The 15,710-nt window shown below is 37.5% G+C and overlaps 1 protein-coding gene, 1 long non-coding RNA gene and 1 other non-coding gene across 3 annotated transcripts; all 3 read right to left on the reverse strand.

Moving 5' to 3' along the window:
- Window positions 1–1,559: 1,559 nt before the first annotated feature.
- On the reverse strand, window positions 1,560–7,896 carry LOC119629023 (uncharacterized). Its single transcript, XM_038013413.2, has 2 exons — window positions 7,199–7,896; window positions 1,560–4,618 (listed from the first exon to the last, which is right to left on the reverse strand). The coding sequence occupies exon 2, from the start codon at window positions 3,996–3,998 to the stop codon at window positions 2,835–2,837; it is 1,164 nt and encodes a 387-aa protein (XP_037869341.1). The 5' UTR covers window positions 3,999–4,618; window positions 7,199–7,896; the 3' UTR covers window positions 1,560–2,834.
- A 3,491-nt stretch (window positions 7,897–11,387) lies between these two features.
- LOC119629024 (uncharacterized) lies at window positions 11,388–12,414 on the reverse strand. The gene is made up of 2 exons (XR_005245124.2): window positions 12,229–12,414; window positions 11,388–11,517 (listed from the first exon to the last, which is right to left on the reverse strand). It is a non-coding gene; the product is annotated as an uncharacterized LOC119629024 (long non-coding RNA).
- A 1,347-nt stretch (window positions 12,415–13,761) lies between these two features.
- On the reverse strand, window positions 13,762–13,855 carry Mir2814-2 (microRNA mir-2814-2). The gene has a single exon (NR_107411.1). It is a non-coding gene; the product is annotated as a microRNA mir-2814-2 (primary transcript).
- Between the last annotated feature and the right edge of the window lie 1,855 nt (window positions 13,856–15,710).

The raw sequence follows: 15,710 nt of genomic DNA on the forward strand, positions 1-15,710 counted from the left end.
GGAGCTTAAAGTTTCCAAGTAGAGAAGACTAGAATATTTGGAGGTCAAAATGCTGGCTTATTTCAGGCGAATGGCATTTAGACACTATTGGTACGATCGAGATTCATCATTTTTGTTTTAATAAGATTATCATACTCTCAGAGAATCATTAGAGAAATTTAAAATCAAATAGGAACCATTTGAATTGCGTGTACCTTAAATATATTTTCATTATGGTCAAGAGCTGGCGAACTTACATTTACTTATCTAAGATTCCAAGTAAGCTCGACCACGGCTCACCTATTTGATAACCAGGTGAAAACAAATAAAATATCCACCGCGGATCCACTCTTGGTGGCAGAGATAAGCTAGGATAAGAAGATTATCGTGTCGCATTGTGGTCAATGATAACTTGTTTACACCTATAAAATCTGTCATACAGGAAACTAGTTGAGCAAGATCTAATTTGAGTCATTAATGGATGCTTAAAAACCACTTTTAAAAAACATTAAAATAGCATTAAAATCCATCGTGAGGTTTTATTAATAAATCTTTGGATGTACCTATATACCTAATGTGGTATAGGCATATACTAGTACATACGGGTATATACTGGTTTAAATTGTTATATACCTATGGGTACACACTCTATTCACCTCTGTAGGCATTCTCATTCTACCCGGTTCTTAAATGCTTATTTTACCCATTTGATTACATAGAGAAAGAGAGGTACAATGCCAGTCGATTATCGGAGATTCAAATCTCTACGGCTTATGAGAGACTTTTTGATTTGGACTACCTATTGTAATTATTACGTGGGCCGTCGCCATGCCTGTTTTAGTTATTCCAAAAATATGTAGACAGCGTATTATTTATATCTATTATGACGCAGGGATGACAAGTGGTGTAAGGGGTGAAGATGGAATCACAGATACACAATAGCCAACCTCACCTGCCCATGGTGCACCCTGCTAGCTAACGGACGAGGTTCTGGCAACTGACGAATGGCGGTGTAATCATCCCTAATAAATTATGCCCTTAAATAGCAACAGACTAGGATAAGGTCAGCAGCATGCCTTGAGGAAAGGACATGGTACCGCGGTCACTAACCCATCTGCTAAACATGGTGACTATTGGCGTAAGCCCCCCCCCAGGAAGGAATTCCCGTTTCGACCAAAGTCGCTCAGCGTATGGAAAACGGTATGCTTGGAGTTTTGGATTGAATCAGAAATGAGGAAATCCGTCGAAGAACCAAAGTAAACGACATAGATCTAAATATTAGCAAGCTGATCTGGCAATGGGCCGGGTATACATGTCGCAGAATCGATGGCCGATGGAGCAGACGCATTATGGACTGAAGACTATGTACCGGTAAGCGCAGCTTTAGGCGTCTCCTTGACCGGTGGACAGATGACTTGTGGCAAAATGCAGGAAGAGATTAGATGCGGAAGGCGGTGAACCATTCACTGTGGAGGATTCTGAGAGAGGCCTACGTCCAGCAGTGGCGATATACAGGCTGATGACAATGAAAGGTTAACAAAGGATGTGATAGAAAATAAAAGGGAAATAAAAACAACAACTTATTTCGATATAAATATTCAATGAGTATTTATTAAGTTAGATTGTGCGTCGAAGAACACGAAACGCGATCGATTAATTCTATACGTATTAAAAAAATTCAATTGATGTTTTTATTCTATAATCTACCAATAAACGATGTTACTCACATGCATTTAACCACATCTTTTCAATATTTTTTTTCCTACTTATGATGATAGCCTTGAGAGGCTATATCAGCGTCGCCTTAACTAGTAGGTGAGCTCACGGGGCTCAAACCTGAAGACGTTGCTAACACGAACCCTAGCAAGAGCCGTGCTTCGCAGAATCTACCACCGGATCGGAAACGCGACCCACTGAGAAGATCCGGCGAGAAACTCAGTGGGCTGTGTCTGAGGGTTCTTTTCAATAATTTATAATAAAAGTTCATTAAAACGTTTTGACACCAAGAATATTATATGACTTAATACATTTAAATGACTTAACTACATATGAATACTGAATTACTTTCTAACACCCAGATATTTTAAAAAAACAACATCTATTAAACGTGTACACGCATTTAAAACGACGTACAATAATCGCATATCGATAGAGCTAAACAACAGTTAGGCAAGAAACATCGATGGAAATATATAGTATTGTAGCAAAACGTACTTAATTAGGTGTATAGTATAACTAAACAATATCAGTAAAAAGAGTACAAATATTACAATTCAAAATTGTACGTAAACAAACGGTATAATACCTTTCCTACATCCATCATAAAATCGCACCTGTCCGAACTTAATTTTATTGTTGTAAGCACGATAAAGTTAAGTTTTCCTAATTCAGTCTTGCAAGGAATTCTCAAAGAGACCCTGTCAAATTTCGAGACTATGCTAATTATGTAATCATATTACGCTTAAGTGTGACAAAAATGTCAGTGGCTCTAAAATAGCGGTCTTAGTTTTTAATGTTATCGTTCACATATAAAACGAACCTTTTAAATTTAAAAATTTACCCAATGTTAAACACGTTGTGAAGTCTATTTATATAAAGTAGGTACATACGAGTATATAGATAAATGTACCGTTGTAAGTCATAAAAATACGTGGACGTCTGACAATCCCTTGTTGTTCCATTCTTAGCATTCCATTTTAACAAAATTAATAAAATTTAATAATAATAGGGAAATATATGTAAGAAAGTACATTTAGAAAGATACGACACATCGATTATACGTATTAACACAACAATGTAATTAAAGTGTATAGATCCAATGCATTATGGGAGAGAAATTCTAAAAATCTTTAAGTTTACTCAATTATTGGAATAATGTCCACCAGGCTGGGAGTCTCAAAGGTACATCCAATGCTAGTGAATCGAATCATAAATTCGGGTTTCTTCTCAAGCTCTTTCATCAATTCATAAGCATAAGGGGCGGCCAAGCTACTGGAACAGCACATAGCCAATGCGGGCATGTGGTTGAATACTTGTTCTTTAACAGGTTTCAGCTTGTCGATTGTGGTTTCTATAACCTCACCAAAATCAATTTTGTTGACAAGTATTTTTTTTTCTTTTTTGTCAACGGTTAAAACAATTGCTCTCTCATATATTTCATCTGGTAGCTCAATAGCGACACAGAGGCCTGGATGAACTTTGTCGAGGGTCAATGGTTGCTGATACTGGCAATAGTAAGAGAAATCGGGTCGGCTTGCTATGTATGCACGGTATGTCCTAATATCGCTAACGAAAAAGCGATAAGGCGTGCTGACGTATCGCATAATCACATGCAAGACATCACCGACGTGACAGCGAATGTAGCGGAGCTGGCGACGTGCTACCTCATTGACTTCTTCGTCCAACTCTACCATATATTTGCTGGGAGGGTTGTTCATCTGCACAATGGAGATTGAAACATCGTTCGGAGTGCCTTCATTCAAGTCGACCAGAATAGTGTTTCCATACTTCGCGCATACTCTCATCTTTGCACGTTTCACGCCAAGAGCCTGCCGCATTATGAGCGTATCATTTTTCGTTTCTGCTGGTGAAGGTTTTAGCACATAATTTGCAAGACTGCATTTGGTACTGAGTGCTGGAAGATTGGCATACTTACGAATCTTGAATATTTTCCAAATCGGTATCTGCTTATCAATGAAGCCATAATCCATAGCAAATAGATCGCACACAATTTCGTGCCCTACCCCAGATGGTATCATTTGGATGAGAATAAGTTGACCACGAACGAAGCATTGCACAACTTCTGACTTGTAAGACACGATGCGCCCGATTTGCAACTCACATACCTTTATCAGTTCCCGAGGTGCTTGCAGGAATCGTAAATCGTTACGGAATGCAACAGGACGCACATAGAATTCATCGGGACTCTCTATATGGGTTACATCTACCCAATAATAATGTCTCTCCAGGAACTGATAAAATCGAATCTTTCTTAATATTGACATTTGTTGTTCTATCATATTGTGGGCTTTATATAAAATATCACAATAACGAATGTTACTATAACGCCCTTTAGATAACGACTGTGATGAGTCCTACTTATATAGTCAGCACCTGCGCAATGATACTGTAAGCTAACGTTGAGTGTACACAGTCAAGACGCATTTATTTTAAAAATAATAATACATATTCAAAATAAATTTCTAGTCATTTTGTTATAATGAACTGAAGTTGTAATTTAAATAACCATTTTTATATTTTCTTACACTAGGTAGATGGCCAAGTTCACGATAGTCTGTAATACAGCGACATTCTTAATGCAACTATAAATTGTGAAAACCTATGAAATCGTTTTATACACCACACAGGAGAATGTGCTTGCAGGAACCCGGTGTACAGCAGTCCTCGTTGCCGTCATCGCTGTCATCGCCGGAGGTAATGTGGAAGAGCAACCCGGTCGGCGGGGTATCGAGTTTCGACCGGGCAGGCTATTTCAGACCCAACGTGGTTTCCCTGAGCACCAGTAGGCATCGCCCAGGCTACCTGACGGGCCGCTGTACCGCAGAGACCGGCGTCGTTGGTCGTCGATGAACTCCTCGACAACTCATCGATCGGGCGACTTCGGGGTGGCGCCGCGAGTCTAGTTGTAAAAATTATTAAAAATTATTAAAATTATTAAAAAAAAACCTTTTTATGGCCGTGTCTTCTTGGATGTGCCGGCAATTTTGGACGACAGCAATCAATAGATAGGCCACGCTTGCTCGATACTATCAATGACAATAAAAAATAAATTATTAAAATGATCTGTACTCGGCTTTAGTTTATTTGGAATTGGAATTTTCCGGTTAGAGCCTGCGCGGAAAGGAAATTTCTCCTTACGCAGACGCTAACCTGGCATTGCTAACCTGACTGAATTTGTATTGATCTTGACTCTCGAAAAGCCCGGGTAGAGCGAGCCACCTGAAGACGTGCACAGTAACCATAAATCTACCTATAATAACATACGCACTTCTTTTTTAACACTTCTTTCTCACTTTTATAGCTGTGATCAATGGTAAAGAAATATTGTTCGTATAATCTGAGTTAATAACAACACGTTCTGCTGAATTGCAATAATTACACTTTAAATTGAATTATGTCTACTACCTTTTCATAACAATATGTATTATTTGTCGATGTAAATATAGTAATACAATTTAGGGTTCCGTGCTGAACGACACAAAACCGAATATTATAATGTCATGTTCGTTTTGGTATCTATCTGGTCTGACGGTATTGTAGCCAGTGTTAGAAACTCTCAGGCTGAGCTTCTGAGCTCACCTATCGGTCCGTGATTAACTGGAGTAGCCTCAAATGCTACCAGAGCTTAGATATCGGCGCGCTCGACGGGGAAGCGGAGCACCGCCCCACCGTGCCCGGTGCACATGACCGACCTGTCCTCGAGGTAGGACCCGATCAGCCGACGGAGATACGCAGGGACGCCGTGATACTCCAGCGCCCCTGCGATCACCGACCAGGGCAGGGTGTTGAACGCATTGGCGATGTCCAGGGACACCGCCAGTGCAACCCCGCCCCGGCCGACAGCCTCATCAGAGAGGGCGCCCACGCGCATCATCGCGTCGATGGTCGAGCGGCCCTCCCTGAATCCGAACTGCTCCGTTGACAGATCGGGACCCACCCCCGCCAAGTGCTGGACGATGCGGGCGGCCACCACTCGCTCGAGCAGTTTTCCCACCTCGTCCAGCAACACGATTGGACGGTACCCCGCAGGTGAGTCTGCAGGGCGTCCCTCCTTCCTCAGCAAAACAAGTCTGCCCGCCTTCCACTGTTTCGGAAACCGTCCCGACTCGAGGCAGGCTTCAAAGAGCCGGTCCCCAAGGGCACCGAAGGCCAAATCCCAGACCCGACCATGAACAGCGTCAGGGCCGGGGGCCGCGTCCTTCCTCCGCATCCTCGACACGGCCGCACGAATCTCCTCCTCCGAGATGCTCGGAGGGACAAATTGTTTATAAACTTTAACTTGTTTTTATTCTATTTTTTCTAAAATATTTTTCTTCTCTATTATGAGTGATATTTTAAATTAAATTAAAGTTTAGTAGGCTTAAATGTAGGATTACAGTCTACTTGCTTGAAATATGATGTTGATACAAGATTTTTAAATAATTACATCAATCTTAACCATGAATGAACAAATGTTATAAATGATGTAAATAGCAAATGTTTCTGTGCTTTGTCCTCTATGTTTATACCTGATTTTTCTAAGTTGAAAATCAAATAAGATCTTGGTATTTTCTATAGAGTTATACCTCGTTTGAGTTTGCGCGGAAAGTATTGATTGTTATGTTGATAAGCTAGTGACAGGGTAGCTGGCCAGATCAAACATGGAGAACGCTGACCTGACCTGTATATCACTTTTCGAAAATGCGGGGAAAGTTTAAGAACTTGCCTAAATTGCCTAACTCTTAATAAGTCGCTCTAAATGCGTTCACCGTTTAGATTATTTCATGCAATCGAACAAAGAAAATTACAAAGAAACAATCAATTATTAGGAATCCTGTCCTTAACTAACCAGCGGCTTGACTGTGCCTCTGGCAATACTGATGTCCATGAGCGATGGTGTTTCACCATCAAGCGAGACTTTAAGTCGTCTTGCCTACAATAGTACTAAACAGAAAAAAAAACAGTTCCCTTAAAATATCTACTTTGCTGTCCGTTTTGTATTTCATAGACCTTGAGACACCTTTTCTTAGGAACGGCTAGAGGTATTAGAATGGTATGTAATTAGTAACATAATTAAGGAAGGAAAATTTCAGTAAGTACCTAGTATAATTGATTGCTCGAAAATTTTATATTTTTTTGAAAAATCATATCTTAGATTTCCTGTAGGTAAAATGCTGACCTTTATGAACCTTTACGACCTTATGAATATTTAAAAGAATAGAAGATAAACAAGCAAACAAAGGGGAATGCCTACTCTCCAGTGTGCTGGGCCCAAGATGGACATTAAATATTACTATAAAAATGGACTGTTTCAAATTCTTAAATGTATTGGATATCTAAAAAATGTATTGAAATTGACGCCACTATTATAAAAATATAATAAAAATAACAATTCGTTTTGAGGTTAATTTTTTATATAAATAAGTGTTAATTCTGAGATACTTCAAGAACTGTTCTTTTCTTAATGTTTAATTTATTAATTATGATAAGAGAGATGTACCTAATGTATTTTTATCCAATTGTAGTTAGGGTATAAAAACACATGCTTCTTTAAATATCTATATTTTCTTCATCTTCATACACAATTAGTAAATCATCTAAAAATAGCACAGGAGGGTATATACACGGTTTTGAATCTCGGTCAGGTTAAAACCACAATTCACCCAATGTTTTTCAGTCGTAGTATGAAACGTTATTGATCGGTATCCTTAATCGAATGTAGCTGCGATCCTTTACTCCTGAGCCAAAGTCGTCGTTGAAAGGAGGATAAAATCCATAAAACAAAGCCAGTAAAATAAATCGAAGAAAAATCTATCTATCTATCTCTTAGGTTTATTGCGTTTCCTTTTAGATTTCGCCAATGTCAAGTGGGAAGAAAAATCAAAACATATCGACGCTTGAAAGGCAAACGTGACTAAGCGACAATGCGTGAAATTTACAGTAGACTAATTTAAAGTTGAAATACCTGAAAACAAAATCTATTTTAACGAATCTAGCTGTAGTAGAATCTAGCTAGTAGCTGTAGGATTGAAATTATTTTAATAGACCTAGAAATATATTTTTTTTGCGCATCGAATATGGTTATTGCCTATCATTAATGTACAAAGCAGTTATTGTCGCTTAGTCATGTTTGCCTTTCAAGCGTCGATATCCATTTTGAACGTAAGCACAAGCACCAAGCATAGATTATACACTTAATATAGCACCAAGTGAAGTGTCAGTCACTCAGTCAGTAATTTTTTTTAAAGAAATTTTATGACCTGTAACTAATACCTTTAAGTCAAGTCTTATTTTAATTTGTATTCTTAATTTTATGAAAAAGGATAACATGAAATGAAATGAAGATGATTAATTTGAGACATTAATCAACTGGGTTGAAATTAAATGAAATGATATGAGATGATATGAGATGAAATATAATCTCAGTAAAATGGTGGTTATTTACTAAGATTTTTTCAGTGGACTTTTTGGAGGATCCCGAGAAGTTATGTCCAGCGACTTTGTTTCATTTTCCCACAATTGTGCCCTTTCACAGATATTAAACAGTTAATAAACCACCGTTATTACACATTTAAACCTGAAGAAGCACTAAATAGATAAAATAAATCAAATCACACAACTTCATTCCGTCAGTATCAGTAGACTGTGGTAGTTTTCCAATTACAGAGCATAATGCGACTCAGTGACGCACAATGCCGAATTATGCTGAAGCTTAATTGGAACGTGAATTAGTTTTCAAATGCATCAGCAGAGTGCGCTAAGTTAGCACAGTTTTAATTAACATTGATTATTTCTAAGAAACTACGACGAAACGAAAGCCTTACAATTTTTTTCAACATAAAATTATTATTTAATGTTGAAAAAAATTGTTATATTTTGTAATTATAATATTTTACTAACGATAATATAAACAAAATTTCGATCAATGCTAGCTTAAAGAAAAAACACTTGTCAATTTTCTGTCACTGAGTCGGTATCGATTGCGAGTATCACGCGAGAACATTACTTTTGAGAGTGCTCGATTGTGCGAAGCGTTGCTGTAGTTGAAACATTCAACGTTGAGCATTATGCCGCATAATGCGCTCTTGTGCTGTAATTGGAAAACTACCGGTATCGATTGCGAATATCACGCGAGAGCAGTACTTTTGAGAGTGCTCGATTGTGCGAAGCGTTGCTGTAGTTGGAACATTCAACGTTGAGCATTATGCCGCATAATGCGCTGTAATTGGAAAACTACCATAATGTGTAAGTACTGTATGCCATGCAGTACGCGTAATATATCACGACCGCGCACCGTACTGTAGCAGTACCTATTACCCGGCAAAATTTAGCATGTCACACAACACTAAACATGACGTTCATATCCAAAGAACATGTTATAAAAAGGTCGGTTCATATCTAGAGGTCCGTTGTCCGTTGCGTTGTGATTTAAGTACTGTAATATTGTATATGTTAAAAAAATGTGGCAACTATGTACTATTCTTAAGTTGAAACTAAAAATGTTAACATTAATTAATTTTATTAAGTTTTTACGTTTTACTAATTCTAGGTTCCACTCTATTAAAAACTATATCTAATAAATGAATAAAAATAATAATTATTAAGGTAAAGCTACTTATAAATAGAAAATCTGCGTTAGCTCACCGCCGGTTGGCAGAGTTCCCAGAAGGCTGGCAGCATTTCCATGCTGGATAGCAATGCTAATTCTTTGTGCAAAATACGTACCGGACTTTGGGTCTCCCGAGGCCTCAAAAATATATTTTTTAAGGTCCTTAAAAAAGCTTTTAGCAGATGGGCCCCAGGAGCTCAAAGTTTCCACCCCAAATGGAACAAAAATGAAATCTTTGGAGAGATTTTCATATTTCCGAATTTCGTCTTTCAGAACGTCAGTTGTTTGTGGTTTGTTCACCTAAACCCACTCTTTCAAATGGCCTCAGAGAAAATAATCCAGCGGCGATAAGCCACATGAACGAGGTGGCCAATTGACATCGCCAAATCGAGAAATTACGCGACCGGGAAGTTTCTCATACAATAAATGAATTGTTTGGCCGGCTGTGTGACTTGTCGCCGTCTTGTTGGAACCAAAGGTCACTAATGTCAACATTAGCCATTTGTGGCTACAAAAAATTGGTTATCATGGTTTGGTAGCGCAAAGAATTCACGGTGACGGCGTTTCCTTGCTCATTTTCGAAAAAATACGGGCCGATGATTCCGCCCGACCACAAACCTCACCATACGGTCAGTTTCTTTGGATATAATGGTTTTTCGAGGAGTGTTTGGGTAAAGGGTAAAAAATTCCTGTACTTCAGCAGAAAGAAATGCTGTTCCGCGATCTGAATGAACGTAAGAAGGCATGCCAAATATCATAAACAAGTTGCTAAGATGTTTAATCACTGTTTTCGAGCTTACATCTGAGCATGGGAATGCAAACGGGAAACGTGAAAATTCGTCAATCACGGTAAGTATGAATTTGTTGTTATTATTTGTTGGAACTGGTCCTTTAAAATCTATGCTAAGGCGTTCAAAAGCAGCCGTCGCTTTAACAAGTTTCCTCTGGTCATCAAAGGTATTTCGGAAGAATCTAGGTTTTATTTCAGAGCAGGTTCGACATGATTTTGTCATTGTTCTGACTTCTTCAATAGAATAGGGAAGGTTTTTAGAGCGAACTCAGTGAAACATTCTTGTTACCCCTGGATGACAAAGAGCCTCATGCAGCGAGAAAAGTTTTGCAGTACGTGTTTCTACAGTGGCACAAACTCGGGATAGTGCATCAGCAGCATAGTTCTCTTTCCCCGGTCTGTATATAATATCGTATTTGAAAGCAGCAAGTTCCAGTCGCGATCTTTGAATATTTTCATTCTTTATCTTATTTGAATGTTTCATATTAAACATAAAAGAAACCGAGCGTTGGTCAGTTACCAACTTAAAGTGTCTACCAATAAGGAAATGTCTCCATTTCTTCAATAATTCCACAATGGCGTACGCTTCTTTTTCAATGGCGAAATGGTTTTGTTCCCTTGAATTTAACGTTCTTGAGAAAAACGCCACTGGTCTAGAATTTTGCGTAAGTACTGCTGCAATGGAATGATCGGAAACGTCAGTTTCCACCATCGATATATTACCACTAGATAACGCATCACATACAAAAACCAAACACAAAAATGGCATCGACTAACTGATCTGACTACACCATCAAGTGGAGAAAAACGATGTATAATATAATAATTGTAACCTAAACTATGCCTTTTCCCCAAGCAATAAAGTGCAGTTTAGATTATTTTAACATTCACTTACGACTTTACGCCATAAATGACAGAAAAAGATAGTTTTTTACAATAACTTTTATTCCAAATTTAACCTTATCCCCTTAAAAATATAGCAAAAATTTACACGCATAGCATTTTACTTACGCCCTTTTAAACTTACAATATTAAGACTTTACTGCTCCGAACAGAGTATTACGGAGTCGCACTTTATACTTTTTTTGTAAGAATATTTTGAGTAATTTATTTTTTATTATGTTTTTTTAATTCATATTCATTCAATTTTTTCAATTTTTTCAATTTAATTCCATATGATTAACAACAAATATTGTATAACTATAGATAATTATACCTGAGTTAGCTATATTGTACCTTGCACATCGGTGGGGAAAATAGATAAGAGCTTTTTAAATCACAAAAACATAATCCCCATCAAATTGTTTTATTTATTAAATACATGTCAGATTCGGTAAAATGGTCTGCACAAACCACACTGGAGCAATTAGGTTTGAAATAATTGTTGCTTCTTTTTTCTTTTATTACTCTGTTATTAAATCTGTAAAAATGTAAAAACAAATTCCAGTTTACAGATTTCACTTCGCCGTCCATTGTACAGACGTCTGTTGCATTCGTATCTGATCTAGCGATACACGGGGTGTTCGAATCCCAGGCGGGTACCAATTTTTCTAATGAAATACGTACTTAACAAATGTTCACAATTGACTTCCACGGTGAACGAATAACATCGTGTAATAAAAATCAAACCCGCAAAATAATTTGCATAATTACTGGTTGTAGGACCTCTTGTGGGTCCGCACGAGTAGGTACCACCACCCCGCCTATTTCTGCCGTGAAGCAGTAATGCATTTCGGTTTGAAGGGTGGGGCAGCCGTTGTAACTATACTTGAGACCTTAGAAGTTATATCTCAAGGTGGGTGGCGCAAATGCGCAAATGGCAACGTAAATACGCTGTAGATGTCTATGGGCTCCAGTATAACCACTTAGCTCCAGGTGGGCTGTGAGCTCGTCCACCCATCTAAGCAATAAAAAATAATAAAAAAATAAATTATTATGTGACTCCACTACACTTGTTCTGAAATAGCCCTATTTCATCCTTGTCTTGCATGTAACCGTTATTATGTGTGCGAAAGAAATAACTGCGAAGCAAAATAATAGGATTTAATTTCTTGAAGTACTAATTTGGTAAGAATAACTGATTTATTTCAAATATTTATCACTATCTGTTAATAAAAATTATAAAACTTACCAAAAATACTAAATTTCATGTTGTTTTCTCTTTATAAACGTGTTTTTTACATCTTTTTACAGCGCATTTTAGGATCGTTCCACTCGACGGTCGGCGTGACACTGACGGCAAAACAGTGCTTAATATGAATCTAAGCACAGTTTTGTTTGGTTACTTTTGACGCCTTTACGCGGGATCTAGTGGTAATATATCGATGGTTTCCACTGTAAAAGGTTTATTTTCATCAATTGCATGTATAGAAGACTTTGCGATATCATTTTTCAAGCCTTCGAAACATTTAATTTGCTCGCTTGTGAGTGGAAAAATCGTCGTATTAGCAAGTGAGTGGATCCGTTCAGAAAATTTTGAAATCTACTTAGAATAATGTGCGAACATGCCGAGTGTCCTTCTTAAGGTCGGTAAATCGCTTGGTGGAGGTAAATTAATCAGTGGCTTGAGTCGCTCATTGTCAGGTTTAATTATGTGGTTTTGAATATTATAGCCTAGAATATTAATTGACTTTTGAGAAAATTTGCATTTTTGTATACTCAGTGTTAAACTGTATTTCTTTGCGGCATTCATAAAACTTTCTAAGTTATGATCGTGTTCTTCAAGAGTACGGCCAGAAATAGTTATATCATCAAGATACGCATATGTGTTTTGAAGCTTCTCTTTTCTTATAATCCAATCGATTATTCGTTGGAAGCTCGTAACACCATTTGTTACTCTAAAAGGAATACGCCTAAACTGGTACGAATTTCCCAGTGCCTCAAAAGCGCTAAATTTCCTTTCTTTGGGTAGTATAGGTACTTGATGGTACGCGTTTATCAGGTCTATTAGGCTGAAAAATGTATTCTTTGCCACTTTCGAAACTAGGTCCTCAATGTTTGGTAAAGGGTACGCGTCGAGTTCTGTGTAACGATTAATTGTCTGAGAGTAATCAATTACAAGGCGTTTTTTTATGAGTTTCGCTTTTTGTTATTAGTACTTGGGCCCTCCACGGTGATTTACTTTCTTCAATCACGCCCTCTGCTATAAGGTTTCTGGTTTTTTCTTCTTTAATAAATTCACTTTCCTCTTTGTTGTGCCTTCGAGACTTTATTGCAATAGGTTTGCAGTTGGGAGATACATTCGCAAAAAACGGTACAGCTGGTACTGATGCTTCAGCTAGGTTACATACTTGAAGTGGATGTTTTGGCCCACCGAAAGAAAACTCTAGCGATGAATGTTCTTTGAGGACGTTATGGCCGATAATTATATCAGCACAAAGATTTTTCACGCTATGAAGATTCACATTATCATATCTATGATTTCCGATTTTCAGGGTTTGCCAAGTTTGACCTTCTACTTGTGAATTATAATTAAGAGAGACCATAGAAATAGTCTGATTGCAGGATTTTCTTTTTAACCCGCATAGTCTTGCAAAGTTGTCATTTATAAAACTGATGGAGCTGCCGGTGTCGAGAAGTGCTTCTGCTCTTATTCCTCGAATATAAGCGGGTACAGTAGCTTTACGTAATGAAGAAGGTGACGCTGCTGTGATACAAGCGGAAAGATCTTCAGTACCTACTACCACAGAATTTGTAGATTTAGAAGAGCTTCTACAAACAGTGGCAAAGTGCCCTTTCTTGTTGCAGAGCTGACAAGTCTTTTCAAATGCAGGGCAGTTCTTACGAGGATGTATTTGACCCCCACAAAAGAAACATTTTTGTCGCCGAGGATTATTAACAGAAGAGCAGGTCTCGTTGTGCAGAGCTTGTGATTTCGAAGAGACTAACGTTGGTTCTGGTTGGAGCAACAGCATTTAAAGAGACAGTATTGAAGTTTTGAGAGTTGATCTCTGCAGTTTCTAGAGAGAGTGCTTGGTTGTAAGCTTGATCAAGTGTTAGAGTTAAGTTTTCTAAAAGCCTTTGTCTGATTTTATGCGATGATATACCGGATATGAAAGCATCATGTACGCTATCGTTTTTGTTTGTTTCTGCATCAACAGCCACAAAATCACAATATTTAGAAAGTAGTTTCAAAGCATGTAAATATGTGTCAATACTTTCTTCTGGTCGTTGTTTTCTTGTTGCTAACATGTGTCTAGCAAAAATCAGATTTTTTTGTTTTACATACTCGATGCCTCCAATGAAAACTACTCTAACTCAAAATTTTGAAATTGTCGTTTTTCACGCAAATCGCTTCACTAGGTTAAAAGTATTACAATTAATGATTATTGGTGGGGTTCGAAGCAAGAGTAAATCAGCTAGTTACACAAAAAAACCATAAATATATCTGCAATAATACAGATTTTAACAACTTTTTTCGTTTAAACGCTCCTCCTGTAAATCTACGAATTTGGAGTTAGCGTAGTGTTCATTGGAGGCATCGGATTACAGTTTTTGCAGTATTGTGATCGCTTCTTCGTAGTTCGTAGCTTCGCTTATATATGTGTAGATATTTGGTGATATATGGTTTACCAAAAGTTGAAACTTTATGCTGTCCCATTTTTCTGGCGGAGGAACCAACTGTGCATCTGTTTCTGGAGCGGTCGGCTTCTGCACGAAAATGAAGTTTTCGAAAGTTTTCGAAAGTTTTACGCCAGTGTATCCAAGCTCTCGTACTAGAGCTATCTGACGGGTCGATATCAAACCTTTCAGGGCGGAGATATCTATCCATTTTTTTATTTATTTAGCTTATTAAATTGTAATAAGAGAAAACCTTTACTGAATATAAGGTTTTAATAAGCTAAAATTAACAGTAAAATTTGCTTTGATTACATTAGATACATTGACAAATAACTAATAAAACAGATTGACAATGACGTCAACTTATGGCTGATAATTTCAACTAAGAAGCTTACATCAGTTAGTCACCGTGGAAGCTTCTAGCAGTTCTCGAATGTTCTTGACACATTCTTCAGCTTATTTTTAACTGTTGCCCGGGTTAAAGTTACCCATATTAGCACAAATATTCACACAACGAATTAAAATCAAGACAAGCACGTATACAACTATATAGATTATATAGATTTTTTATGAAACTACATCTGCAACATTTACTTATTATAAAAAGTACAAACTTACCTTTGAAACTTTTGAGTACGAATATAAAAAACTTTGCAGCGATGTTTCATTTGTCACACCCCTACCATTTCACAATCGAACTCAAGAAAGAAAAATTTTGCTGACAAATATCAAATTTTGGCGCGCTTTCTTCGTTCAATAATAAACCTCTTAATTAAAAATTTCAAAGTCTATAGTAAAATGAATCTAGTTTGGAAATAAAACAATAGATATGTAAAAAGTGAGTAAGTGGGCTCATGTTACACGGAAAGCTTAAGTTACCCAGGACGTTTCTCTGCCTTCGTAAGGACTTGTTGGCGGGAATGCGAGGAGTGAAGTTGTGTGATTTGTTTTATTTTGTTTAATTAGTGTTTATTCAGATTTAAATGTCTAAAAACGGTGGTTTACTAACTGTTTAGTATCTGCGAAAGTGCACAAATGTGGGAAAATGAAACT

This window comes from Bombyx mori, chromosome 1 (assembly GCF_030269925.1).
Source record: "Bombyx mori chromosome 1, ASM3026992v2".
NCBI lineage: Eukaryota > Metazoa > Arthropoda > Insecta > Lepidoptera > Bombycidae > Bombyx > Bombyx mori.

Excerpts from the sequence above, each read along its gene's own strand:
- LOC119629023 (XM_038013413.2), bottom strand. The coding sequence starts at position 3,998 with ATGATAGAACAACAAATGTCAATATTAAGAAAGATTCGATTTTATCAG.